Below are 27,626 nucleotides of genomic sequence, written 5' to 3' on the forward strand. Positions count from 1 at the left end.
TTCGCCGGACCTGGCACAACATACGTTCCGCCAGGTCTTTGTCTACTACAGTGTACTAGACAAAGAGAACGATGAAACCGTAAGCTGCTACGAAGTCGAAACATCGAGTATAATGCATTCCTAGGTACGGCTTGCCGAAATCTCGCCGGCAAAGCGTGTTTATCAGCATTTAAAATTAGCAACAAATGCTTTATTTTGTACCTACAATATAATAAAATATATTTTTAATATATATGATCTATCCTAACGTACATTCAAACTTTATTTCTTTTTTTATTTTCTAATTTCAACGCTTACTAAGTATTTTAAAATGACTGGTACGGCGTGGCCGACCCTGCCGCCCCTGACCAGCCGCCCCTGGTATAAATTAGTGTATTATTTGGCACATTTTAGATAGTATTTATTTTAAAAAATTCTGAACATCATGTAATTTTTAATATTGAAAAAGACCACAAAAATGTATCAATTACACTCATGTACAGTGGAAATTGAATTTAAAATCAAAGAATTATCCAGTTGTTAGAAATGAATTTCACTTCGTAATTTAATAATTCGTTTCTGGTGTTACTTATCTAGATTACAAACATAAAAATCTGTCTCGTGGAAGTGGAAAAAGTTGAAAAAGAACTGGAATAGTTGCCAAAAACGAATGATTGAAAAATCAAATGCACTGGTTACAAAAATAAAAAAATTAATTAATTACATCTTCAACAATAATAAGATCATCTTCATCTTCTGGTGGGTTCATTTTACGCCTTTTGCTTGAGGAAGCTTCATAATCGTAATCTTCGGTAGTACAAGTTACAACATCATCATCATCACTACTTTGTTGTGTTGTATAAGAATCAGTTGAAACATTCACTCCATTGTTCACACCTAAAAAAAACGTCTTTTTACAACCATGGAGTCCCAGTGATTTAAAACAAACCGTTTTCTTGTTTCGTCTTTAAATCAGATGGATTTGCCACAAATTTAAAAGGTGGATCATCCTTTTCTTTAGCCTCATAATGATTAATATTTACTGTTAGTTCGTAATTTTGCAAAAAATCATCAACCTTCAAAATACTACCATCTATAATGCCAACCTCATTTAGTTTCTTGTTATTGTTAATCTGAAGTCAACTTTTACAGTAATATTTTACAAATTCAGTTATGAAAACTCAAAACCTGTGTTTCTCCTTCTTCGGATGAAATAACCACTACTCCTTTTCCATCTAATATTGCATCTGGAGCTACCATGTTAAGGGTATTCTTCAAAATTTCATTTTCAAATTCATTAAGAGTCATTTTGAAAACATTTACAAAAACATCAACCACTGGTTTTGATGAACAAACGTAACAATTGGGGTTCGGAGATTGTAAACTGTTATCTGCCGCAAGAAGAACTTTTGAGTAAACAGACTTTTGACGTAAGTATATGGTTGGACATTTATTCAATTCATTTTTTAAGACCCGGAATGCATATAGAACAACAAGACCAGCAATTAGAGCATTCGCAGTGGCAATTGCTGGTATGATGTTGCCGGCAATTGCTAAAATTATTTTAATATAGAACTGGGATATAGAGGAGTATTTTACTTACACTTCACAGCAAATCTTGATTTTTGTGGAATGGAAAATATATGGGCTCTAATATTTGCGCAGGCTGCAACAAAATCCATTGCAGGTTTGTCATCTTTATCCCAAACCAAAAATTTACGATTCACAAGTTGTTTTTTTAATGTTGTGACCGTGTCTGAGAAAATCTCTGCACATTTTTGTAAAGACAAGATTCTCATATCTATTGAAGTTGAAATATCCTCTTCTGAAATGTTACTGACACAAAGATGCGATTCCTCCCAACTTAAAGGGGTTGGAGCTTTTCGTGTTTTCCAAAGATTTTCTGAAGAAATGTGTTAGACAATTATGTTTTAACTGTAAAGAGCACTTACCCATTGAAAGTAAATAATTAATGTCGTCTTTAAAAAATTTATTAAACAGTTTTTCAGGCTCATAGTTGATCTCCTCGGCCCACTGGCGGGTAGATTTTCTCTGAACATCGCCAGTATGCGTAGTAGAAAACTCCCCATCTTTCTTTAATTCTGGATCTTCTGTATCTGGTGAAACATCCTGATCAGGATCATCTTCACCAAACAATTGACTAAAAACATAAAACGGTCAAGTAGGTACAATTAAACCGTTCGACAAAGCGTCCAATAGTCGAGAAAATTATAACTTATAAGAAGATACTATTGACTATTCACGCAGAATATGCATTATAAATTATTTTTGTACATTTATCATTAAATCATTATTAAAGTACTTCCAATACTGGGTGACTATTAATGATTGAGGCAAATTTTTGAGTTGGCAATTCTGAATTACTGGCAACATTGTTAGCATGTCCGTTCACAATTGTTAATTTTAACATCAGCGTGCCTTAAAGCCAATTTCAAGTTGGTAGCTACTGAAATGGGAATTTCTGTTACAATGAGATCTTTCGTGGTAATACCTAATTTTTTAAGCAAGATTCGATGTTACGTAAGAATAATTCCTTCCGATTTCCTGCTGGCAAAGTAAAAACAATGTTTGCTACATTGAAGAGCGATTACCAAAAGTAAAGTTACATTTCAAACAATGAAAAAAATTATGACAAAATTGCAAAAATTCTGAATATGCGTAAACTAAATTACTCAAAATTAAATGGGGATATTTCACGGAAATTGATTCAGCATGATTAAATATGTATTTTGGAGTGTTGTATATTTGCGCAGGGGCGGCCACGCCGTACCAGTAACTTGAAAATACTTAGTAAGAGTTGAAATTAGAAAATAAAAAAAGAAATGAAGTTTGAATGTACGTTTAGTACAGAACCTAATATATATTAAAAAATATATTTTATTATATTATAGGTACAAAACAAAGCATTTGTTGCTAATTTTAAATGCTGATAAACACGCTTTGCCGGAGAGATTCGGCACGCCGTATCCAGGAATGCATAATGCTCTATGTTTCGACTTACTAGCAGCTTACGGCTTACGGTTTCATCGTTCGCTTTGTCTACTACACTGTTTACGAGCGATGTTCTTCAGTGTTTACTATTTTTTTTATAATAATTGTTGATTTAATGAATCTTCCTGTGCAAGAGTAATAAACGAAAAAAAAAATCTAAAATTTTATTGTTCGTTCATAACTTTGCTAAAACATAAATGCGTTTTTTCTGGATTTTTAGCATCTAAGCGTTTTCAGTAAATCATTTAAATTTTAATTCGATAATTATTCAATTAATTTATTTGACAATTTGCCATACACATTAAAAAAAATAAATGTAAATAAAAATAGTTAACAGTTGGTACTTTTATTATTACTTTTTTTATATATTTTAACTGCATGTCATTATTTAATTATTATTATTATTTAATTGTGGATGTCCGGGGTCGGCAAGCCGTAGCCGCCGGTCGACGCGGAACCCTGTAAAAATAATTTTTTCGGTGGTTTTCAATTAATGATAAGGCAGAATAAGTAGAATTACGGATTAATAGTATTTGGAATCAAACTGACATTGTCAATTTCTTATTAAAAATTATTTTAACAAGTCGAGGTCGAAACATTCGAGATGTTTTTGTACATCCTGGCACGTAAAATGTCGGTGGTTAACGAGTAGAGGCCATACATTACGAAAATATATAACACAAAGTTGTAGACTCAAAATATTTGGCGAAAATTTGACCCACCAGCCGCCACTGTATTTGGGGTACTTTTTTTAGAACAATTTATTTAAAAAAATGTCAGAGTGGGTTGCTGCCACCAATTACTTCTGAGAGCTGCACTGAAACAATTCAAAAGTTCTTTTTTACATCGTGTTAAATTTGAATCGCTGCAATGAACAATGCAAAGAGTTCATATTTGGAACGAAGAAGCTAATTTAGTAGTCAGAATGTATCAAAGAAGCACACGTTAAGTGGAAATTAAAGAATTGTTTAACACTACACAAAGTGCAATTTCAAAAACCATTACGCTTCAGATAAACTGGAGTAGCTTTCAGAAGATGAGGTAGTGGACGACGACGTGCAACTACACTTAGAGAGGATAGATTTTTGGTAATACAAGCGACGAGACAAACTTTTGCGAAACCTCGTCAGCACCATCGAAGCCTTGTGAATGCCACTGGAACAAGGATTTCGAACCAAACTGTGAGGAATCGTTCGCGTGAGGTTGGACTGACCTCTTACAGACCCCTTCGACGTCCAGCCTTAACTATGGAGCCTAAGCGCCAAAGAAGAATTTGGGCGCAGCAAAAGTTACAGGAAGCTACTCCATGGGAAGACATTTTCTTCACCAACGAATCTCCGTATTGTGTTCATAACGAAAGTCGTCGCAAAACGATGCACAGAAAAAGAGGAAATAGTTTCCTACCCCAATACATCAAACTAGTGTGCCATTTAGAGGAGGTGGTGTGATGGTGTGGGCAGGAATACGTTTGAAGCTGCCGTACTGAGTTCCACACCTTTGGTGGTAACTTAAATGCAAGACGTTGCGAAGAAGAGATCATACTGGAGTACGTTGTGCCCAGGGCTAATGCTGTTGGATCCCAAAATTTAATTTTTATGGATGATAATGTACGACTTCAGCGTGCTCGGAACGTGTTCGAATCCCTGAATAACCACGAAATAAACCATCTACGTCTTCCACCTTTACCTATCTTCCGACCTTAATCCCATTGAGCATGTATGGGACTTCCTACAATGCCGCATGGATGCTCATGATCCTTAACCAACGACTGACAGAGAACTGAGAAACATTCTTCCTATTCTTTGGCAGGAAATTCCTCAATAATACATTGATAACTACACTGAAAGTATGCGTAACAGAAGCCCAGTTGTAATTAGTGCGCAAAGTGGCTCTACTGATTATTAAAGCTGCTTAGATTTTAAAAGTATTACAATTCATTTATTGATATCTGAAGAATGCTAAAAACTTTAAGAATTAAACACTAATGTTTTGACTTCTTTATGTAAATGTGCTGCTATGAACTTACTATGTAATAATAATTAAAAGAATAGTCTTCTTAAAGCAAAATTCTACGGAGACGTAATATCCCTATTTAATTTTCAGTAGTTTAAATGGAACGGATTTCAAAGCGGTTGTAGTAAACATTATTCGGAACCCAAGTGGCAAATCCATCTAACTAAAACGCTACTCACGAAATTTGGATGAAACAAACTCTTTGAAGAGTGTCTGACATTTTTGATACAGCACGAAAAACATGTAATACCAAACATTGAATACTGCAGGTGGTCTAGTAAATTAGGCGTTAAAAAAGTGACAATCGTGCATTTTGGGTGGTTAGTGATTTTTTATGAGTGACATAGGATGATAGGGCGTGAGTATAAAACTGAGTTTTCAGGACTGTGGGTGCTGTCATTTACCATCATCCTGAAAAGAAGAAGAAAGTGCAATTGATTTTTTTTTTGAATTTATCTCCGTAACCGTGAGTCTGAGAAAAAAAATTGAAGGGGATTTTAGTAGACATAATTATCTACAGTTTTATTCATAACTTTTTGGCATAATATTAGTCACAATAAAAAAGTTGTGGACAGAAAAATATGACAAAATTAGGGGATGAAAAATTTTAATGCAGTGATCTCAAATCAATTTTTTGCCACCGTAAATCGAAATGTGACGATGTGCAAGCTGGCCTCTCAAAAAGAAAGAGATACAATTCTACGACTGAATATACAAAAACTTTTCATCCCTTAGTCTTTCATACTTTTTTGTTGGTAACTTTTTTAATATAACGTTACGCCGAAATGTATTAACAAAAGTTGTAGATAATTGTATTATCTAAAAATATTCTCTTTTTTTTTGTCAGAATCACTGTTATAGATATATATATATATGTTACAGCTAATATCCGAAATACGTTATTATGCATAATAACCGGAAACATTAGGAATTATGCGTAATCACTGAATTTTTCAGTTATTATGCATAATAACGGAAACGTTTAGGTAATATTGATAATTACTAACAGAGGAACAGGAATTATGCATAATACCTGAAACATTAGTCATTATGCATATTGTCTAACATGTCCAGCTGATTTCACAAAAAACGGGACAAAATGAGCAATTCAGGTTCTCATAGATCAATGAAAACCAATGGCAATATGACGTTTATGTAACTGTAATTTGTCCCTTTTTTTTTAAATCAACTGTTCATGTGATGTGTAGGGGAAAGCGAGGCAGGGTGGGTAGTTTTTTGGAAAATATTATGCATAATTCCTGTTCCTCTGTTAGTTATTATCAATATTACCTAAACGTTTCCGTTATTCAATAAAATTTCAGAAATTACGCATAATTCCTAATGTTTCCGGTTATTATGCATAATAACTGATAAGTTTAGTTATTACGCGTAATTCCTAAAATGTCTAGTTATTATGCATAATAACGGATTTCGGATATCAGCTGTAACATATATATAAAATAATTACATCCTTCTTTTCAAGATGGCGGCTGAATGACAGCAGTCTCAGTCCCGAAAACTCAAGTTTTATCAGACTCATGGCCCAGTAGAGATAACAATCAGTAGAGACAGCTCGTGTCGGCGCCTTTGTTCTTTCTGACCCGAATTTTAAGCCGTCATGGGTGGTCGTTGCCTAAACTATTCCTAGATGTCGCCACCCAATTTAAAAAGTATCACTTCATTTACAATTTCAAAAATTGATTCGTGTACGCAATTTATTGCAAACTGTGTAGTTTGCTCAAATCGTATAATCGTGAATCGCAATAAGAAAAAAGAAAAGTCGATATTTAATTTATAAACACGCTGATTTGTTACAGTTTTTATTTTATTACTTACACAATTTGACAATTCGCACATTCTTTCCCCGAATACTTGAGGTTTAATTATCATTGTAAAAATAATGTAATAAATTCATCTAAAAAGAAAGAGGTTTATTTAAGAAAAAATAAATAAAATAAAAATTAAATTACAAAAAGGAAAAAAGTTAATGCTGTCAAATTATTTTCTTTCTATTAATTTTTTCACCTTTGGCATTTGTAAATTTAAAGCTAGCATTTACAAATTTTAGTGCATAAAATAATCTCATCCTAGCACACAAAGCAAGCAAATAATCGTATGGAAAGTTTTGGCATGGATGAACAAATGTAGCTTGCGTATATAAATTTAAAAATTTCAACAAAGTAGTTGTTTGTAAAATTATATTTTCAAAATTTTCACTAAAAATTTGCTCTAATTCACAAATGTAAAAAAAAGAAATTATCGTTTGGCATATATAATTTACCAAATAACTCGCAATTCTTCGTTTGGTAGGCTCCGAAATGTGAATATATGCTTCTGTTGTCTAAACTTTTATGTTCATTTGCATATTTTTCACATTCACTACAACTGTGTACTAATAAACATTCCGAATTAGGTAGCCACAGATATATCTAATTGCGTTTTGTTCAGCTGTGTGAAAGTGATAATCACAATCTTTTAAGGTGGTCTTCTGCATCGTGGTGACTGATTCTTCTTCATCAAAACGACGACCTACATTTAACTTTAAAATTTCTTCCATATCAGGCTCGCAGTTTTGATTACCTGTGTTCGTTTCATCAAAATAATCTTGTATGATTAATTTTCTAAAAGCCATTTGAAATTGATTAGATGTGGGGTTAATAGAATTTCCATTTTGTTTCCTAATCCATCCAAAACAGTTTTCTAGTGCGTCTGTCTTGGCAAAGGCGTCTTATTAATATATAGTCAAACCCATTTTACCTAACAACTTAACCCGTAAGCGTAATATCATATAAAGTAAAATTTTTATTAAAAAAAAAATTATTACAAAAAAAATGCATATTTGTCGGCTCACATAAAGTGCAGGTAATTGGTATGGGTCGACGCAGGTAAGAATAATTAAGGAATTCATGAAACCGGAAGTCCATAGGGATTAAGCGAAAAAGGATATTTGACAAAATGTACGGCTTGGGTCATTTTTATCCACGCGCGACTGCTTATGGGTTAAGCAACGTTTCAAAATAAAACTCAAGATTGTGTAGGTCAAAAAATATATATATACATGATGAATAAAAAAATTGTTTATTGAGAGAAGGTCTGCTTATATAATTTTTTGTTACGTGTAGTTTGTTTCTTATTATTTTTATATTTAATTTTACCACAACAACGGAATCACATATAATAAATTTTTATTATTTATTTCATAACCACCGTTCTTGTCCGTTTGCGACGACTTTTTAAACAAAAAGTGTGTTATGTTTACTATCTTTTCCAAGAATTCCAAACACGATGGAGAGAATAAGGCGCACAACAGGGTTCCTGTATGAAAATTCATCGGACAAAGATTTTACCTTTTATTGTGAAAATTAGATTTTTACACTATTTGTACAATTCTACCGGAAAAGCAGTCTTAAACAAGCAAAACCGGCAAAAATATTGTAACAAAACTGCCAAATTTCAAATATTTTAGACGTCAGTTGGGCGCCCTCATTCGGTCATAATGCGAACAACCACCCACGAAAACGGGTCACGAAAAACGGCGAGCTGTCTCTACTGATTGTTATCTCTACTGTGCTCATGGTCTCATGGCCAACCCAAAAAATTCGCTGCCTACCCCAGAAAAAGGGAGGATACATGCAACTGCACTGACATGTGATGATTGATGAAATACGAAAAATAATATAAAAATAATTATTTAACGAAAACATTGCAAAAATAAAGGAATTTACAAACTTTGCGTTTTATACGACGCTCAAAAGTTTAGTGAATTTACGACTTTGATTTCATGAACATTCTACACCGAATCTTCATAAAATTCAATCAATGCAAGCAATGGCACATTACACAGACGAGTAAGTGGGCCAAGTATTGAAATAATTTTGAAAAATAATACGATTCTTTACTGTTAGGAAATATACTGTATCCCACTGACGAGTTTGTAAAAATAATAACAATAAAATTAAGTTGTGTAGCAGTTACGCCATAACCACACTAAAGCTTTAGGCAAATTGTATGTTTCAAATTTCTGAGATACAAACTTTGTAGACAGGGTTCCATGTTATATGTATAACAATGAGAATAATAATGATGAAATCCTAATAAAAATGATATGGGTAGAGATTAAAATACGGCATTTCTTATTACTCTAAAACCACACAAACCCAGAAAAAAAAATTAAAATTCGCTTTAATGGAGGTACTTATAGTGTACTTTTTTACGACTGTGGGATGAACAAACAAATTTTGATTTGAATTGTAACACTTTTATAACAATTTAAATTTCAAAATTCAAAACAGCCTGACTCATAAAAAAGTAGTCGTTAGTGTCAGATTTTGCCATTTAATTCTATGTAAAAAAATTGGTCGAATATCCAGCTTTTTTAAAAAAATTACAAAATTTGACTTTTTTATGCGAACCCCTATAAGTTAAAATAAACAGATATGTATGTAATGTTAAAGAAAATATAAAAAAGGGTGCTACGCGTATGTACCGAATAAGTTTTTCCTTTAAAAAGATTGTGATGACGCCATAACATTGTTGCATGTATATCACTTTAAATAGGTGCAGAGTGGGATGTACAGTTGGGGACAGTGAATTTCGTCCACACAATTCACGCAAATTCACAAAAAATCACTGTATTCGGTGATATTGTAAAATTTAATTTAATTCCGATAAATTTTATTGTAACGATTTACGGTGTTTCCGATAACCTTAAAACGCAAGGTTTGTGCGATTTCAAAGTTAAATTGTAAAATGTTGTTAAACAATTTTGATTTTTTTTTACAAAAATCTGGATGTCTAGGGTAAAAACTCAACACAGATTCACAAACTACAAATGGATGAGTATGTTATTTTATAAAATTTAAACAACATTTGTAAATGTTGGAGATGACGTCATATCGTCATCGTTGGTACAGATGATCAGACAAATTTTGGTTATAGTCCAGTCATTTTAGGATAAAAAAGGGATCACCCTCGGAATGAGAGATAATAAGCTGAATTAAAAAAAAAAAAAAAAAATCAAAATTATACAACGTTTTGCAATATAATTTTGAATTTGCAAAACCGAATGCTGTGAAATCTTCCAGATATTTTTAAATTATCATAAGCATGGTAAATTTTTAATCAAAATATACACTCGACCGCAAAATTAACCGGGCACTCATATTGTTCCTTATTAACGTTTTAAAATGTTCTGCAAAGTAATATACAGTATGTGTACATATGTAAACATGTAAAATAAACGATGTAGTGAAGTTTTTAGGCGGTATCATATCATAAGACCCTTTTTTTTAGCAATTTTTTTAGGCACCTTAATTTAATCTGTTTCATGTGGCTCCTTTATTAGTTGTTATTGATCCTTTTTCTTGGTTTGAAAGTTGGCTCAAGCAGAAAATACGCGGTATTAAACCATGATTCTGCCCAGTAATTTTGCAGTTTTGTAGTGTCAGATAATTTTGAGGTCGCGTGTATTTGCTTATTTCCCCCCCACCCCCCAAAATTGATGACGTCATCTCAATTTTTTTTCCGAATAAATTCTACCTAAAATGTGCAAAATATGATGAGTTTTTACTTGTGATTAATGATTGCATTTATATTTTTTAGATTTACGTATAGAGGTGGCTCAAAAAAATTAATTCAATTTTAATTTTATTGATTAAATCAAATTTCCATTTTCCCAAAAAAATTGGGAATACAATACTGTTATTATTATATATATTACACTGCACCAATTCAAGTTGATAAATGTGTCCTTGCAGAAATGTTGATTTCATCACAAAATTTTATAAAGCAAAAACTCATTTGAAACATACGTGTAGAACGCTTCTTTACATTTACTGTAACATTACATACATATGTTTATTTCAACTTATAGGGGTTCCCTTAAAAAAAAAAAAAATCGCAGCACCAAATTTTAGAGTTTTTTCGAAAATTCTGGATGTTTCATTGTACTTCAGGTGCGAGGAAGGTTCTGCCGAAACAACGTAAAATAGCTGGAAAATGATAGTAGCATTCATCAAAATTAATGTGAATCTTATATTTTTCTTATCAGTTGGTAAGTAAAAAAAAGCCAGTTAATAATAACAAACTAATTAAAATGAAATAAAGCACAAAAGGCGTTATGACGAAAATTTAGAAAAAAAAAAAATTAAATCAAAATAAAAGATATCAGATGCTTACTTAAACAGATGCTTTGCCCAAACAATACAATGGACTGGTTCTGATGGTGTATTTCGTATAGTACATCCTGGAAAACTTCGCTGTTGAGGTTTTGGTTGACATTCATAACACTGTGTCAGTCCTTTTTTTATTAATTCTACCTGTCCAGAGTAACCCGCTGTTCCTGATTCAACAAGAGGAACATCAGCTGCTAAACACATACGATTCACATGATTGCGAGCTGATCGATTGTCTAAAGCATTTAATACTAACTTGAACCTTTTAAAAAAATTAATTCCATATTCTTGACTACAAAATGGTGTATAAAACATAGGATTGAATTTGTGATGTTATTACTTACTTAAAAATGCTGTCATGATATGCTTTAATTTTCATGTTGGAAGTAAATGTCATTACACTTTCTCTTGCAACAACAGCTTTGGGTTTTCCAACATGCTCTTTTCTAAATAAGAACTGACGATTCAAATTACTTACGTCAATAGTGTCCAAGTCAATCTAAAACAGCAAGATAGCAAAATTTGAGTTCACTGTAAAGGTACTTACAATCTCCACATCCTGAAAACCAGAAAGACACAAATTTTTTAATATTTCACATCCAATTCCTCCAGCTCCTACTACCAAAATTTTTGACTTGGGAATTAATTGTGCTAATGATGTATTGTTCAGTTCAGCAGCAACTACTTCTTGACAATTCATTTTTCTGAAAATATAGGGTAAAAGTTTAATTCCTTTAAAATCACAATGTTAAATTTCCATTGAATCAAATACGGTTACTCGCTGGGGTTAGTAGGTATCAAAATTGGTTATTTTGATTCAGTTTTCAATTTTGTTAGTATTAAAAGCAAAAACATGTTGAACGACATGTAAACATTAGACACATAAGTATATTCAACAACAAATATTATGCAGTTGGTTTATATTACCTCTTAATATGCATACGAATTTTTACTTTTAAAACTGAATGAATACTACGAAGTATTGATCGTATAAAATACAAAAGATCAAATAGAAACCAGCTCAAATCGGTCAATTAAGTAAATATTTTATTAGTTCAACAAATTTAAAATCAGTTAACTGTTATTTAAACTGCATATTTCCAAGCAAGAGACTACTACACTGATCAACTGTAAACTAACCTTAATAAACAACGCCGCCAGACACACAATCAATTCTGTAAACACAACAATTACCGATGTTTGAGAAGCAACTGAAAGTTTTTGCCCACTTTCAACTTGTGCCAGTTGAAATAACAACCCTAGGTTTTGTCAAACCACACAACATTCAATGTTCTTCTTTTACGGCAGCGAACACTTCCTTGTTCGACAATCACTTTAATTAATTTTTCTTTTTTTATATGAATTTCAATTCAGACGGTGAAAACACAGTATATAGGTGTATACAAAGTGTACCTATTATTTGCAATTTGCCGATCACCGGTCTAGCGATCACCTGCTCAGTTGATAATTAAAATCCCTAAATTGTCAGTACGAGAGTACGACTTGAGCGACACTGCAACATTTGCCATAAAAGCAAACTAATCTAAGCGCGTATTTTAAAATCATAAATCACTTACATTATAAGAATTTATCAGAATCGTTGTGGACGACTTTTCACTTAGATAACTTTAAAAAGTACATCTTAATAAACATATTTCGTTAAAGTCTCTACATTTACCTTTAACTTCTACAGTTTTTTGTTTAACGCCTGTCCAATTACCAATTCACAAACCAGATAACTCCTGCATAAAAATTTACCTAAATCATGGAGGTGCAATAATTCTACCTGTATCAGTAATGTTTGATGACCTGCATGATCCACACGGAAATGCACACCACCCGCACCACTAATGTGATGACATCATTTGTAACGTTTACAATAATTTAATTGTCAAAATTTATTTCAGAATGATTGTTGACACAGGTCACTGAGAATTCTAAATAAAGTTGGCAGTACATAATTACATCAAGTTCAAGTATAGCATATAAAGTATTGTAATTTTTAAATTACGAAATTCTTTGTTTACATTTCAAAAAACAGAAACACGTGTGTCAGTCCATGGTATAAACTTCGTCTTTTTTTTTTAATTTGCTTATTTTACAAATTTGTAACTATAATAAAAAAAGCAATAATAATGTCGCTTTAGTTTGCTGTTGTTATTGTTATTTGTATCATGCTGCCACCATTACGGAATTCTAAAGCACTCTGGCATGACCAAAGACTTCAAATATACAGGGACATTTTTTTAACTCTGAACATACACCAGAAAGTCCCTATGTTCAATCTTAAAAAAAAAACACATCAATGTCAGAGATAACAGAGATATGACAGCTTTTGAATGCTCCATAAGAAATGCATGGGAGCGAAGTGAACACAGAATTTGACGTAAAGGACGGTTGGGGGCACAACATTTGTGGTGGTTAACCTGATATCTTAATATCTATGTTAAATGTTACTAAATATATTACTAGTAAAAGTGACATAACGAACGAAAAACACGAACTCTGAGATAACCTCAATTAAATATGATGCGATGGTTTCAAATTATAAAAGAAAAGTCATGTTAACTGCATATGTATGTATGTATTTATTACAGTTACATACATTTTAACAAACAATATACTATTGGTAAGTACAGGAATAGTTCTATAAAAATAACATCGATAAGTAAACCGATGATTTTCTGCAGCTATAATTAATTATTAATCGATGAAACTGGCAAATGCTCTATAAATGGGACAAAATGATTAATTTACTCTGTTTTTTAGGTTGCTTCTGTAGTTCCCTATTATGGAATTTCAATGTATAAAATATACGTAATCGCACAAATAATGACAAAAGGTAATCAAGGGGGAGATTACTACATGGATGCTATTAAGGCCAGCTGGTTTTTAAGTTGTCTGGGAACTTGAAGCGAAAGTGTATTATCTACTGAAGGCATTTTCTAATTGTTCAATGTAATATGCAAACTGTTCATACGAAACATTAAGATTGCCATAAGATAAAGTTTCAGAATTGTGGGCTTGGAAACGACAATAATGTAGTTCTAGAATTTCTGCCACATGCATTTGTATATTCACAGCATATCTGAGAAGGGTGTTTTAAGCATGCATCCACTGAGTATCCACATATTTATCGTAAGATATTTTGTTCAGCTAAATCAAACTCTTTGTACTCTATCCTATCTATTTTTAGGGCATTATGAGATGGTTGGGAATTATTAATTATGGTGGGGATGTTGTACCTCTCACTTAAATTGGAGATATCTTCATTAGCAGATAAGAATTGTGGTGTGATCAGATGATTAAAAGAGGACTTGCGTTTGTGGTGTATTTATTTTTAATGTTGTCGGTTCAGTAGATAAGGGAAAAGTGAAGAGTGTTGTCTGTGATTTTGAAAATGAAAAGACAGGTCGGTAGAGAGCGGTGAAACGGTTGTGTCGAAAGGGTTCTTAGAAGGTACTCGAAATCTTCGAAGGATAAGAATTATTGGGAAGGGCGAACAAAAGATAGGTTTTACGACATGCAGGTGTACGAAGAGAAAGTTTCAGGATGATAGTGGTTGGAAGTCAATAAATACAGACTATACAAATATTACATGTTGCACAATTTTGTGGGATTTGTTAGCCCCCACAAAATGTTGCTAAATCAAAAGCACAATTACCAGTTGGGTTGTGCTGCATATATTTTATACAGAACAATAGCTTGTATTTGGTTATATTCTAATAAAGTGTGATGTAAATAACTATTAATAATATGAGGATAAAAATAATTTTATTAACACCCGCACAGAACTAAAAGTGACTAAAGTCATCTTCGCAATGAAAAGGTAACATTCAATATTATAACTGTATTTGTACCCCTTAAAGTGTCGTCCTTGAATTTCAACGTTAGGTTGTAATAACAATCTTTGAATGAGCTAGAGGGTACTTTTATTATTATCCTCGCTATAAAATTGTACAGTTTGTGTTGTGTATGCACATTTTAGAGTTTTAAAGGATAAGAAAAGTTAATACAAGCATTTTGAGTAATTTAATGTTTTTTTTTATCCATTTACTATTAATCAGGATGTAAACATTACAAAAGCACCAACAAATGTTAGATATAATACAATCATTTTTCGAATAAACTTAATGATTGTAATTTTTTTAATCTTGTCTTTTTCCATTTATGAGCAACCTAGTATTTTTGGAAGAAAGATTAACCACTTTTGGTATATTCTTACGATTGGAAATATCCCTGGTAATCAAATAGCCGCGCTACGAAAGTTTCACTCAAATTTAAATAGCGCGCCCGAAAGTGACGGTTTGGGGCGCAGTACATAAGGACTATTGTCGCTTAATTTTGCGAGCTGTCATATCTCTATTATCTCTGTCAATGTAATGAAAGTATACAACCAAGATTACATCAAACCTACGTGATTAATAGAAAAAAATTAAACTTGTCAACTTGTCAAAATATAATTTGGAAATTTAAGAAATGAATACAACAGAAGAAAACGTAAAAATATTAAATTGGTACTATCGCCATGTAATCAGTCGAATTGTGGGTAGGTACGTGTTATTTTTTTGGTCAATTGCTCTAAAGATTTCGTGTAAATAATGTGTTATTGCAGTTGGATGTGGGGGAGTTCCATCCATTTGAAACGAAACCAATCATCAAAACTTAAATATTGAATTTCGTGCACTGTGGTAACGTAGCAGTCTTAAAAAGGAATTAGAATTCAAATTTTCTTCAATAAAAAATGGACCAGGTTTAAGGTTTGGTTTATATTTCCTTCCAACATTTTAGCCCTACGGTTATATTGTGCTCTTGTCAAATTTTGCAGACGAGGATTAGCATTTGACTAATAGCTGTAAAGAAAGGAAAAAAATACGAAGGGACAAGGGAGTTAACAGGACTAACCGAAAATTTTGGGAATAGACTTTACCATCTAATGATAATAATGCTTCATGTGTAAATACGATGTTTTGTAAAATGTTTTTATTGTTTTTTAAATTAAATACTGTTTCTCAAAAATCCGTTCTTTTAATTTTACTTCTGGACTGAGTTATTGATGATTTGGTGAGTTAATAACATTTGTATTTAAACTGTTTTAAAACTTTGCGGGGATAACATAAGATGTTTAATTGTATATTAATACTTCCTCAGATAGGACATAAGTTGATCTGTTTCTCTAACGATGCATCCGTGGGTGTTGACACAATTGGTCTATTGGCGTAATTGACTGAAAAAAGATCACGTACAATTCTGTGCCGACGATACCAAGTTAAAATTTGTACTTTCTCTTCCGTTGTATAAAACATTGTTTGTATTCTCAAATTTTCAAATTATATTTTGACAAGTTGACAAGTTTAAATCATTTTTTTTTCTAATTATCACGTAGGTTCCATGTAATATTGGTTGCATACTTCTAATACATTGACGTGTTTTTTTTCAGATTGAACATAGGGATTTTATGGTGTATGTTCAGAGTTAAAAAAATGTCCCTGCTGCTAATGTTTTGTGGGTTACATACACCACTTGACATGTTGCACACTACTCTGTGACCAGCTGTGACACCACCACCCACCACCACCATCACCACACACATTGCAGTCATTGCACTTATATGGGTATAGTGGTAGTTCGAGGTTAGTTTTGTGTCTTTCTCTACAAATTTTGTTAAAATATTAGTAGTTGGAAAACGTAAGAGTCAGTTTTATTATTACTTGATGATTGTACTCTCTTGATTTGCATTGTTTCAAAACTTCCTGCTTCCTGATTTGTGTAAACTCTGATATCAATATATTACCGACTGCACAACTTGTGTTTTCTCCGTTAAATTAGAAATGGCAGGAAGCAAAGGCACCTTTCAACCTGTAAGTTACTTACCCTTAATTGCATGCATTATCGTAATAAAAATCTTGTTGTGAATTTGATTTATCGATAAGTATTTTTCATTGTAGGATTCTGATGTTCATATTTCTTATGAAGATCAACAAAAAATCAACAAATTTGCGCGATTAAATGCAAAACTAGAAGATTTAAAAGAAGAAGTTAAAGTAAAAGAGGTAAGTTTTGTAAAATTATCACTTCTACATATGCACTCGTATTTATGATCATAAATAATTCGCATTACTTGTTTTAGAATGATTTAAAAAGTATTGAAGAGGCCTGTGAAGAAGTAGTTCTGTTTGATGATGAAGAAAAGATACCCTATTTAGTTGGTGAAGTGTTCATACATCAGGATGTAGAAACCACACAGGTAAACAAACCGCAAAGTTACACTATTATTTTTATTTGTAGTTTTTCCAAGGGTTTATTTTATGTTTGAACGACACTGTCAAAAATTGTTTGATTTACTTATTTTGTTATTTTCTTTATTGAAGTACAGTAAATATTTTTGGCAAATAACTTTTGTAGTAAACAAACTGAAAATATGATTACGCTTACGCTCGGGAAGTAAAAATTGGTTGAAGGTTATTTCGACAGAACTTCCCTCGCCCTTGAAGTATAATACAACAAATCCAGGTCTTGAAAATAATTATAAAATTTGATTTTACAATTTTTGTTTTGTGATAACCTCTGTAAAGTAAAAACGAGCGGCATAACGAGTGTGTAATAGCAAAACGCTAATCATCCCCACCAATAATGTGATGACGTCACTTCAAAGTCGTACTTAGTAGGGTTTTAAATTGTATAAAATAACATAGTCGAACAAGTGTAGTTTATAAATTATATACATATGTATTAATTAAGGTTTTACCCGAAACGTCTAGATTTTTGGAAAAAAGTCAAAATTCTATAACTGTACAAAATATGAAAGAGTCTGTAGGTACTTGTGATTTATTATATTGATTAAATCAGGAACTGCAAAACCGAATGTGGTGAAATGTTGCAGACGTTTTAAAGTGATTGTAAGCATGGTAAATTTTTAATCCCTCTCCAAAAAATTGATGACCTCATCTCAAAACTTTGCCGAATAAATTTTATCTAGAATGTGGAAAATATGATGAGTCTATACTTCCGATTTATTGTTCCATTCATATTTTTTATGTTTGCTTATACAGGATGACTCAAAAAAATTAAGCAATCAATTTGTTTTATTGATTAAATCAGAAACTGCAACCGAATGCTTTGTAATCCTGCAGATGCTTTGAAGTTATTGTAAGCGTGGTAAATTTTTGATCAAAATGTATCTGTTTATCCCCCTCCCCCCAAATTTGATGACGTCATCTCAAAAATTTTGCAGAATAAATCCTATCTTAAATATGCAAAATGTGATGCATGCTTATGATTTATCAATTCATTCATATTTTTGAGATTTGCTTATACAGGGTAACTCAAAAAATTAATGTATGAGTCAATTTATATTATTAAATAAATCCAGAACTACAAAACTGAATACTTTGAAATCTTGCAGGCGTTTTAAAGTGATTGTAAGCATGGTAAATTGTTAATCAAAATATATCTGTTAATTCCCTCCAAAAAATTGATGACGTCATCTCAAAATTTTGCCGAATAAATTCTACACAAAATGTGCAAAATATGATAAGTTTTTACTTGTGTTTTATCATTGCATTCATATTTTTAGATTTGCTTAAATAGGTGGTTCAAAAAAACTAATGAAAAAGTCAGTTTATTATTGAGTAAGTCAGGAATGACTCACTCCATTTTCCCAGAAAATTTTGGGAATACAATACTGTTATTAAAAAATGTTGATGACGTGATCACAAAATTGTGTAAAGAAAAAACTCAACTCGAAAATGCTGGACATGTTTCATTGTATGTACTTCAAGAACGAGGGAAGTTCTGTCGACCATTTTTTTTTAAATAAAATAAAATAAAACAATAGAATTGTACGCATTTAGATTGCTTAAAGTTTGTAAAACACGTAGGTAGCCATCTACTTATAGATATAAAAGGCAATGTCCCGATTGACCTATCAATGCCCAGGCCAAACCGCGAATAATAGAAATTTGAAATTTGGAAAAGATGTCCATTTTATACTTCCCTTACGGGATGAAAAGGGGTGGTAAAATTTGTATAGGACCAATATTTCTGCTGTAAATTAAATTTTTTACGTGAAACTTGGTATTAATGCTCTTCACATAAATTTCAGCATTTTTCGAGATTCAGCCCCAAAAGGGGTGTGTATGGGAAAAATATTTTTATGGTAATGTGTACTTAAAACCTGGTATTAATGCTCTTCAGTACAAATAATGAAACACGTATTTAAGCATTTTCGGAGATTCAAACCCTAAGGGGGTGAAAAGTGATGTCTAAATTTGGGTGGCTAAGTTTGTATATTGGAATAATATTTCTGCTAAAAATTAAAATTTTTACGTGAAACTTAGTATTAATGCTCTTCAATACAAATAATGAAACCCGTATTTAAGCATTTTCCAAGATTCAGCCCCTAAGGGGGTGAAATGTGGCGGCTAAGTTTGTTTGGAAAAATATTTCTATTGTAAATTTAAATTTTTACGTGAAACTTTGTATTAATGCTCTTTAACACAAATAATGAAACACGAAGTTAAGCAGTTTCCGAGATTCAACCCCTAAAGAGGTGAAAAGTGATGGCAAAGTTTGTATGGGAAAAATATTTCTACTGTAAATTTTTACATGGAACATGGTATTAATACTCTTCAACACAATAAAATAATGAGATTTTTTCGAGTTTCTACCCATAAGAAGATAAAAGCGAGTGACAAAGTTTGTACGAGGAAAATATTTTGATGTAGATTTTAATTGGAAACTTTGTATTAATGCCCTTCAATACATTTTTTACTTGAAGCTTGGTAATAATGATCTTCAACACAATGAATCGTCTATGCGAGCGAAGCCGCGGGCGAAAAGGTAGTAACGAGTAACTATAAATGAAAAATGTCCATAAATAAATTGACATGTCAAAATGTTTGGCAGGAATTGTACTATATTACTACATTCGCAGTAAGGCCGTTGGAATTTCGCAAAATTGCTCTACTCTTTACAAACATTTAAAAATTATTAAAAAGTCATGTAATTTGTTGTAATTTATTTGTTTGTTATCGTTTATGTTTAGTTTTGTCATTATGATGTGTTCTGTGTTCACTAGCTATTAAAATTGTGAATTATAATTGTTTATTAATTTACTATTCACACATGACTCATACGTGACAGTTTAAAAATAATTTCTTATGTAAAAACCGACAATGACAATAATTTAAAATAATACCCAAACTAAAGGTTGTACTTCTATTATTAATATAAAAAATACACCATTGTGGATAATTAAAACGGAGCAGATATAGCAAAATTTCTTCGTGATGTTCCCTACGTGACATACTTTAATATTGAATTCGTTTTAATATGCAAAATAAAAATCTAAAAACAAATTGATCACGATTGTTCAAAAAAACTAAATTTTTGTAAGATAGCGGCCATTGTGGCAATGTCCGCTTTAGAAAAATAATATGACGTAAGTTTTACACAACGTTATTGTCCCGAACGTGACAGTGGAATGCTCCAGTTCCGGGTTGGTTGCATGTGGATATATGGGATGACAATATTATCGATTTAATACTAGACGCAAACGTTTAGTGCGTTTATGGCTTCACACGAATTCAATTCCCATTATGATTCAGTAGGCCGTCACAATTGTATATCTTCAACCCTCTTACTGATAAGTGATAACCTACCTGAAAAGACGTTTTCTGGTAAGAACACAGGGCAGTACTATCTTGGGTCGTCCCTGTCACGTGGCATGGTTTGTATTTGCTAAGTTTTATGAAGGGTCGTCTGTAAAGTACTTTAAACGCACTAAATATTTGCGTCTAATATAAAACATGAATTTTATACATATGATAAAAAAGGACCGGTATGGTCGGGAATGTTGCATCTGTGAACCATATGTTTGAATAAGATTCGTATCTGCATATTTTTGTATATTGAATATGAATAATAACTATGACTGAATTCTAGCTCCATTGTCGGTTAATTTGTACCGACTCGGTATTTCTATTTCAATATGTATTTTTTAAAGTGATAAAAATTAAAAAGTAATTTTTGTTTCATTATGATTACAGCAATGTTTGGAAGAGGCCAAAAAAAGAATCGAACAAAACATGACAGACCTGAAAAATCAGTGTGATGAAGTAAAGAACCAAATGGGAGATCTAAAATCGTACCTTTATGGAAAATTTGGAAGTCACATAAATCTCGAAGCTGATGATGAATAACGTGAAGTTTTTTTTCATTACTGTAACTTTGTTTTAGTTAATCTCATGATTAAAAAGTCACCAATATAATTTTTTTAATTTAGCGTAAAATTCATGTAATGTATTCTGCTTTTAACGAACATCTACATTTTCCAAGGACTTTATATTAAGAGAACGGAGGATTATGTGAAATAAGTGACTGCTCCGGCCAAACGCTATAAGTAGTGACCAAAGAGACAGGTGGGGCGTGTTTTAAGAGATGGCGTGAACAAGCAGATTGCTGAGTTTAGTGTAAAACGAAAGCGACTATCACATGGTTTGCGCAGTGTCTATTTCGGTCGAGTCCAGTCAGTGTCCGAAAGGGAGAACATCTTTACAGTGACATGCATCCACACTCAAAATATATTATTTCTGCCATATTTAATAAATAATACTAATAGTTTTAAGAATGTGATCATAAAAATTAGATTTTCTTAATCTTTTAAATTCAGAATGATTTTCTTGAAAGTACATAAAATTTACTGTAACTACGATCGTCGCACCACTGTGGCCTAGAAGCCACGCATTATAAGCGCCACCTCTGGTCTCTTTCGTTTCGCATTCGACTTTAGCACATGATCAGTGGCTTATCGAGACCGTTAAATAATGATGGAAATCGGATCGATTTCACCACACAGTGGCCACAACTAAAACAATCGACAAGGAGTTATTACTGGAAAAAAAAGTGCAGCAAAAAATGTTATGAACGGTCGAAACTGCGATAACTAAATATCCCACATTGAATCAACTCGAAACGCCACTAATTTTGTACTTCCTGAATGACAGTGAGTTCATCGTTTTGACTGATAGGCTGTTTAAAATCTATTTTCATAGGTGGTTGTTAACAGCAACTGTGGAGTGCAGGAATGGGTCATTTTCTCAACCCAGCAAAGATATGGCATCCCTTGTCTTCTTAATACAAAGTCCTTGATATTTTCCGTAATTAACTGAGAATGGTTTTAAATTTTTCATGCATTGTCCACATTTTGATAAGCTCCATTTTTAAGTCTAAATTTGTTTTAGATTGTAGTAGGTATTGAGATTATGATATTACAAAACAATTCAATTTTAATATTTTAGTTCTTGTTAAGATACACAAAAACGTTACGAAAAGTTATTGGAATTAAAAAATATCTCCACTGAACGGATTTCCTTACATTATTTTTTATTTTTTTAAAGATCAGGGGTATGCAACGACCAGTTAATACTTGTATGTAAGCAATGAAAATGTATAAAATAAAAGGAAACAAGTATGAAATTAGAAGGGCAAAATTTCTCTGCTACAATCTATGTACGATACTACTAGATTTTAAATAAATGCAGTTTTTTTTCTAGCTTAACCACTGCTTTGTTTTTTGTTTCTACGCTGGCGACCCTACCTAATTTAATCATTGTGATTCAGTTGATATAACATAAAATTTTCTTATGACAAAGTGAGTGTTTTGATGAGTACGATATATCTCGAAAAATTACCAACTTTTTTGACTGAACTTTTAAATAATAGGTACCTACGTTTTGCGGAAAAATTTAGGAATATATACATATGTAGTGTAGGAATAGAAATTGTACAAAAAGAAACCATTACAAACACTAGAATTTTCATAGTATATTCAAAATCAACAATAAATTTCACATAGTTTATAAAGCTTAATGAATAATACTCGATATACTGGACCTTGGGGATATTGTGCCATTTTCATCGTCCGACTGGTCGGGTGATATTCTAATTGCTTGATACCACTGATTCGTTAAATCTGTCATCTGACTCTTGCAATCTTTTAGTTCCTATAAAACCAAACAGATCATTAAGGTAGGTAAGACACATTTTACACGACATATACAATTTACATATAAAGTACTTAAACAGTTACCTGCTGTGTAAACCTCCTTGTAAAGAAAGGTATGAAATATTTCAAGTCGTATTTGGCAAAACCTTTTATTCTATCTGGAGCAAATGTTACTTCCATTTCACCTTCAGTAGTTTCTGATAAATGTTCAGAATCTATGGCTTGGCCCCATTCCCTTGTTTTACTCAATGTCACTTCTCTATCTTTTCTGCGTTTCTTCAATCGTCTGGACGGATTTTTCGTTGCTTGCATAAATTTTAATAAAGGCATAGTTGACCCACCAAAGAACAAGGTTGTTATTAATACAATAATAAGGGTTGTCGTAATGATAACGTGTCTAGTTTCATCGCTAAAATTTAGATGCAGTGATAAAGCATAAGAAATGGCGCCTCGAAGACCGCTAAACCACATTATGAACATCATTTTCTTTGTTATTTGATGTTCACGAAATTTATTTACCAAAATTGCCAGTGGAAAAATATTACACGCGCGACCTATTAAGCAAAGTATTAAGGCCCAAACAATAAGAGCAGGTTCAACTCGATGTTTAAAACTAAATAATGCTAGTCCAAGATATGCAAAAACACAAGTCTCAGCAATAAAGGCTAATGTTCGTAAGGTCTGCTGCATTGTGATCTGCGTTACAGTTGATAAATTAAAATGAGTATAGTGTGACATTACAATTCCACAAAATAATATAGCCATTATACCACTGAGATGAATTCCCTCAGCTAAGACATACGGGGCATATGTGAACACCAACATCATACCAAATTCGAGGGATGGATTCTTTCGAAGATCCACGTACTTCAACAATACTGCACTTACTAAAGCAAACACAACTCCAATACCAGCTGATGCAAAAAACATTAGACAAAATCTCTGTATGCCCATAACAATTGCTTCTCCTGTAGACATTATAGGATTATTTGATTCCAATGCTGCTGTTGTCAAAACAATGGCAATTGCGTCATTTAAAATACTTTCACCAAAAACTAACATATTTAAGACAGGGTCAACATTTAATGCATGAAATATAGCTACAGTTGCAACAGGATCAACTGCCGAAATCAATGATCCAAAAGCAAAGGATTCTACAAAACTCAGTTGGTATACAACATCAGCTAACCCCAAAAAATATATGCCAAAACCAATTATAAATGCTGATATAGTTGTTCCAACAATTGCAAAAACCAATATAGAACCTATATTTTGAAAGAAATTTCCCTTATGTAAATTATATCCTGATTCAAAAATTATGGGTGGTAATAATATTAAGAAGAAAGCTGTTGGCGAGAAAGCTTCTTCCTTGCGCCAGTTACTAATATTTCTGTTAGATAAAGCATTCATTATAAGACCAATTAAAGCTCCCAAAAATACGATAACAACACTCTCAGGTACATACTGAAAACCTGTTTGTAGCATAAAATGAATAAGTAAAATGCCTAGAGCAAGAACACAGAGAACGAAGAATATTGCCATTGAGCTATTGTGTTCATCTTCTGCCGCCTCTTTATTGGGTAAAACTGGATCTACTGGAGTGATATTTTGATTTGTTGTGCTTTTGTTTCGATCCAAGGTAACAGCTTGAGTTGGCTTCATCATTTTTGTGAATACTGGTTCATTTTTAGATGAATTCTGTGTAGTGGATGTTGAAAAAGGTAAAGGTGAAAGTGTGTATGAAGCACTTTCTGTTGACTGTCTATTGATATGACCATTATTATTCACAGGTGTCTGCGAAGTTACTGTGCTGCCATTGAATGTAACTTTTGTGGTACTACTTAATTCTAAACTGCTTTCACTTTGTATACTTTCTGTACTGACGAAGATTAAAAACTGCAAAATTGCAAAAATAATTTTCTTCATCATTGCTGCTAGTTGACAGATAATAATGGTACCAGAAAATACTTTACTAGTTAAATACTGCAGAAATCACATTTTATCAAAATCAAGTACTGAAATAATACAGTCATTAAAATCAAGCTTTACGTTAAAAACCCACATACCAATTATCATGACGTGCTGTCACATAGAATTTAAGACCTTGCCATAACCTTCTTGAGGTGTTCATTCCATTTGTCTTGGTAAATATTAGTGATATAATTTATATGCATAAAATATATGATGGAACAGTTTCACTACACCAACAACTCTTGAGATCTGTGCAGTAATTTACAAATTTAAAACATACACTCGTGATCAATTCTTTTTTCACAGTTCTCCGTTTTTACATTTTGACAGTGAGGTGACAACCATGTTGTGTATTGTTGGTTGCAATTTGGAATGTTGCAATCATAGAAAAATAACTCTCAATGGCCTAAAATATGTCAATTTAAATCTAATAACTTTTGTAAAAATGTCCCTAATCTCTGTGGGACCTTGAGAATCAGATATTCTCTAGTCGACCTTTATCTTCCCAAATTATGTTATATAGCAAATTCAAGCCGCAGGCTAGAGATTAGTATATTAAGTTATATTCTGCTTTTTTTAAGAAGAAACTGTCGTACTGAGCTAGGCTCTATCACGACCTGTTATATTAGTTATTAATCGGCCTGTTCATTTGTATAAATTAGCCAAATACACTGACGTCATCCGAGGTCATCAAGATGGCAGCGTTTGACAACTAGCCGGTTTTCTCATAAGAGTCAATACTAATATTTTCGGAATTCATTTAAATTTGAGAGTGTCAACTGTGTTTTTATAGTTTGGTAAGTTTGTTACAGTTTCTAGACTGTGTAGATATCTGTAAAACGCACCATAACGTTTGATTATGCTTAAAAAATAATGTTTTCCAATGTGATGTACAGGTTAACTTCGCTGCATCTTATATTATTTGTTTTGCAAATTAATTCTTTGTTAATGTACATCAATGTTTTTTATATACACTAGTATCTTAATATTATAATATTTTGTATTTTAGGAGAAAATGCCTAAATTTTGTGCTGTTGTGGGTTGCGTGAATCGAAGCACCAGAAATATGGACAAATTTATTTTCCTTTCGCAGCAATTAGCAACAATAAAGGTAAATATATCCAGGATGGGGAAAAGGGTGGAAGCTTTGGTTAAAAGCCTTGAAACGAGTGGATTTAACGAAGCCAAAGTAAAGTATTCCTATGTTTGTTCGGATCATTTTATTTGAGGTACAGTACCTACTTATTAGATTTACAGTTTCTAACAAATTACTACATTGGTGCTCTTTTAGGTAAACCTGCAGATTTATCAGATGTGGACCATCCTGATTATGTTCCATCACAAAATTTAGGATATCAAAATAAATCCACTCATAATACTTGTAATGTTGAAAGGCACAGTTGTTTAAAAAAGAGAAAACTGAATAAATGTCTCTAGACTTTTGAAGGCACGAGTTTTATTGGGGGTTATTTTACTTACTCTAAAAATAAAAAAGTTTAGAATGGTATTCATTGTTATGGTAGGGACCTCGTCTAAACACAAACTAAAATCACTTGCACTCATTGTATAAGGATCTACGCCGTTTAAATTGTTTAACTTTTTTACATATCTGTTTTTGTCTTCTACGGAAAGACATCGTGCATAATCACTTATTATCCATACTTTAAAAACAAATCACACACCTTCACTTAAACCTGTCACAGTAACCTCAAACGAATTAATTTCCAATTTCCCGCTTAAAACACACGGATGTATTTTGGATGACGAGGAATTCAGATCAAAACAGTGTTCTGTATTTTTATTTTTGTTATGTATTTCTAAACTCAAATCGCCAAAAAAAGCACCCTGACACACAGAAAAGATATGAAAGGAGCTATTCACGTGTTTATTTTCTAAATAAATACCCCCACTTTTAAATAAAATGCGAAACGAAAATGTTAACATTGTCGCTTATGGAGTTTCACGGCGCTTGTCAAACGCTGAGTTCCCGCCACAACATGACGTCACGTGTTATTGGCTAATTTAATTGTTTTTTTGATTCCGGAAAAACACCAGATTTTCCCATTGTGCGCCACTCAACGGTTATACCATAGATTAATATAGATGCGACATAGAGGCTGATTTTGCAACACCACCCTTATTGATATTGGAGTCCTCAACCGCCAAAGGCAAGCGCCAAATTTAAATAGTCGATGCCAATAAAAATTTTGCTTCACTATAATTGTAATTCGTATGACCTGAATGAAAGTAAAGGAAACAGTAAGCAGCTTGTAATATTTTGGTAAATCTAGTGCCAATCTGTCGAAAATAAAACGCGTTGTTAAAAATATTATGACATTTCTCTTCTTGTAGTTCAGAGACTTTAATACATAGACTGGCTGTGTCAGGAAAAACGTGAAGTTTTTCCAAGGTTAGTTAATAGAGAACAAGTTACCACATAAACGAGTATGTGGGCAAAATCGCTTTCGGGG

The 27,626-nt window shown here is 32.4% G+C and overlaps 3 protein-coding genes and 3 long non-coding RNA genes across 10 annotated transcripts; 4 read left to right on the forward strand and 2 right to left on the reverse strand.

Annotated features, from left to right (window-relative positions):
• Positions 1-175: 175 nt before the first annotated feature.
• On the reverse strand, positions 176-13,055 carry LOC135143083 (SUMO-activating enzyme subunit 2). Of its 3 annotated transcripts, none has more exons than XR_010282671.1 (12): positions 12,856-13,054; positions 12,755-12,803; positions 12,318-12,690; positions 11,725-11,881; positions 11,522-11,676; positions 11,182-11,469; positions 1,932-2,140; positions 1,583-1,882; positions 1,168-1,532; positions 929-1,112; positions 253-876; positions 176-201 (listed from the first exon to the last, which is right to left on the reverse strand). XR_010282671.1 is itself a non-coding variant. In XM_064074928.1 (12 exons), exons 5-12 carry the CDS (start codon positions 11,875-11,877, stop codon positions 692-694), a joined length of 1,839 nt encoding a protein of 612 aa, XP_063930998.1. In that variant the 5' UTR covers positions 11,878-11,881; positions 12,318-12,352; positions 12,407-12,690; positions 12,755-12,803; positions 12,856-13,055; the 3' UTR covers positions 176-691. The 3 variants fall into 3 exon arrangements, 2 of the variants coding, with proteins under 2 accessions (XP_063930998.1, XP_063930999.1); XM_064074928.1 differs by having other exon boundaries at positions 176-876; positions 12,318-12,352; positions 12,407-12,690; positions 12,856-13,055; XM_064074929.1 differs by having other exon boundaries at positions 176-876; positions 12,372-12,690; positions 12,856-13,055.
• Positions 13,056-13,492: 437 nt separating this feature from the next.
• On the forward strand, positions 13,493-14,932 carry LOC135143084 (uncharacterized). The gene is made up of 4 exons (XR_010282672.1): positions 13,493-13,597; positions 13,650-13,806; positions 13,947-14,315; positions 14,374-14,932. It is a non-coding gene; the product is annotated as an uncharacterized LOC135143084 (long non-coding RNA).
• Positions 14,933-15,571: 639 nt separating this feature from the next.
• LOC135143085 (uncharacterized) lies at positions 15,572-15,934 on the forward strand. Of its 2 annotated transcripts, none has more exons than XR_010282673.1 (2): positions 15,572-15,730; positions 15,793-15,934. It is a non-coding gene; the product is annotated as an uncharacterized LOC135143085 (long non-coding RNA). The 2 variants fall into 2 exon arrangements; XR_010282674.1 differs by having other exon boundaries at positions 15,572-15,726.
• A 759-nt stretch (positions 15,935-16,693) lies between these two features.
• Positions 16,694-21,448, forward strand: LOC135143441 (probable prefoldin subunit 4). Its single transcript, XM_064075308.1, has 4 exons — positions 16,694-17,038; positions 17,126-17,230; positions 17,308-17,424; positions 21,227-21,448. Exons 1-4 carry the CDS (start codon positions 17,009-17,011, stop codon positions 21,377-21,379), a joined length of 405 nt encoding a protein of 134 aa, XP_063931378.1. The 5' UTR covers positions 16,694-17,008; the 3' UTR covers positions 21,380-21,448.
• A 1,535-nt stretch (positions 21,449-22,983) lies between these two features.
• LOC135143440 (sodium/hydrogen exchanger 8) lies at positions 22,984-25,522 on the reverse strand. The gene is made up of 3 exons (XM_064075307.1): positions 25,251-25,522; positions 23,269-25,199; positions 22,984-23,182 (listed from the first exon to the last, which is right to left on the reverse strand). The coding sequence occupies exons 2-3, from the start codon at positions 25,111-25,113 to the stop codon at positions 23,045-23,047; spliced, it is 1,983 nt and encodes a 660-aa protein (XP_063931377.1). The 5' UTR covers positions 25,114-25,199; positions 25,251-25,522; the 3' UTR covers positions 22,984-23,044.
• Positions 25,523-25,544: 22 nt separating this feature from the next.
• LOC135143442 (uncharacterized) lies at positions 25,545-26,601 on the forward strand. Of its 2 annotated transcripts, XR_010282781.1 has the most exons (3): positions 25,549-25,952; positions 26,165-26,384; positions 26,447-26,601. It is a non-coding gene; the product is annotated as an uncharacterized LOC135143442 (long non-coding RNA). The 2 variants fall into 2 exon arrangements; XR_010282780.1 differs by having other exon boundaries at positions 25,545-25,952; positions 26,165-26,601.
• The last annotated feature ends 1,025 nt before the right edge of the window (positions 26,602-27,626 follow it).

Source organism: Zophobas morio, unplaced genomic scaffold (assembly GCF_036711695.1).
Source record: "Zophobas morio isolate AGI-343-1 ecotype UQ-CSIRO unplaced genomic scaffold, CSIRO_AGI_Zmor_V1 ptg000058l, whole genome shotgun sequence".
NCBI classification, from domain to species: Eukaryota; Metazoa; Arthropoda; class Insecta; order Coleoptera; family Tenebrionidae; genus Zophobas; species Zophobas morio.

Bases quoted from the DNA above. Each gene is read 5' to 3' on its own strand.
- LOC135143083 (XM_064074928.1), bottom strand. From the start codon at position 11,877: ATGAATTGTCAAGAAGTAGTTGCTGCTGAACTGAACAATACATCATTA. The intron at 1,883-1,931 runs GTAAGTGCTCTT...ACATTTCTTCAG, and splicing joins TAATTATTTACTTTCAATGG to AAAATCTTTGGAAAACACGA. The intron at 877-928 runs GTTTGTTTTAAA...CGTTTTTTTTAG, and splicing joins AAAGACGAAACAAGAAAACG to GTGTGAACAATGGAGTGAAT.
- LOC135143440 (XM_064075307.1), bottom strand. From the start codon at position 25,113: ATGATGAAGAAAATTATTTTTGCAATTTTGCAGTTTTTAATCTTCGTC. The intron at 23,183-23,268 runs GTAACTGTTTAA...TTGGTTTTATAG, and splicing joins CAAGGAGGTTTACACAGCAG to GAACTAAAAGATTGCAAGAG.
- LOC135143441 (XM_064075308.1), top strand. From the start codon at position 17,009: ATGGCAGGAAGCAAAGGCACCTTTCAACCT. The intron at 17,039-17,125 runs GTAAGTTACTTA...TTTTCATTGTAG, and splicing joins GCAAAGGCACCTTTCAACCT to GATTCTGATGTTCATATTTC. The intron at 17,231-17,307 runs GTAAGTTTTGTA...TACTTGTTTTAG, and splicing joins AAGAAGTTAAAGTAAAAGAG to AATGATTTAAAAAGTATTGA.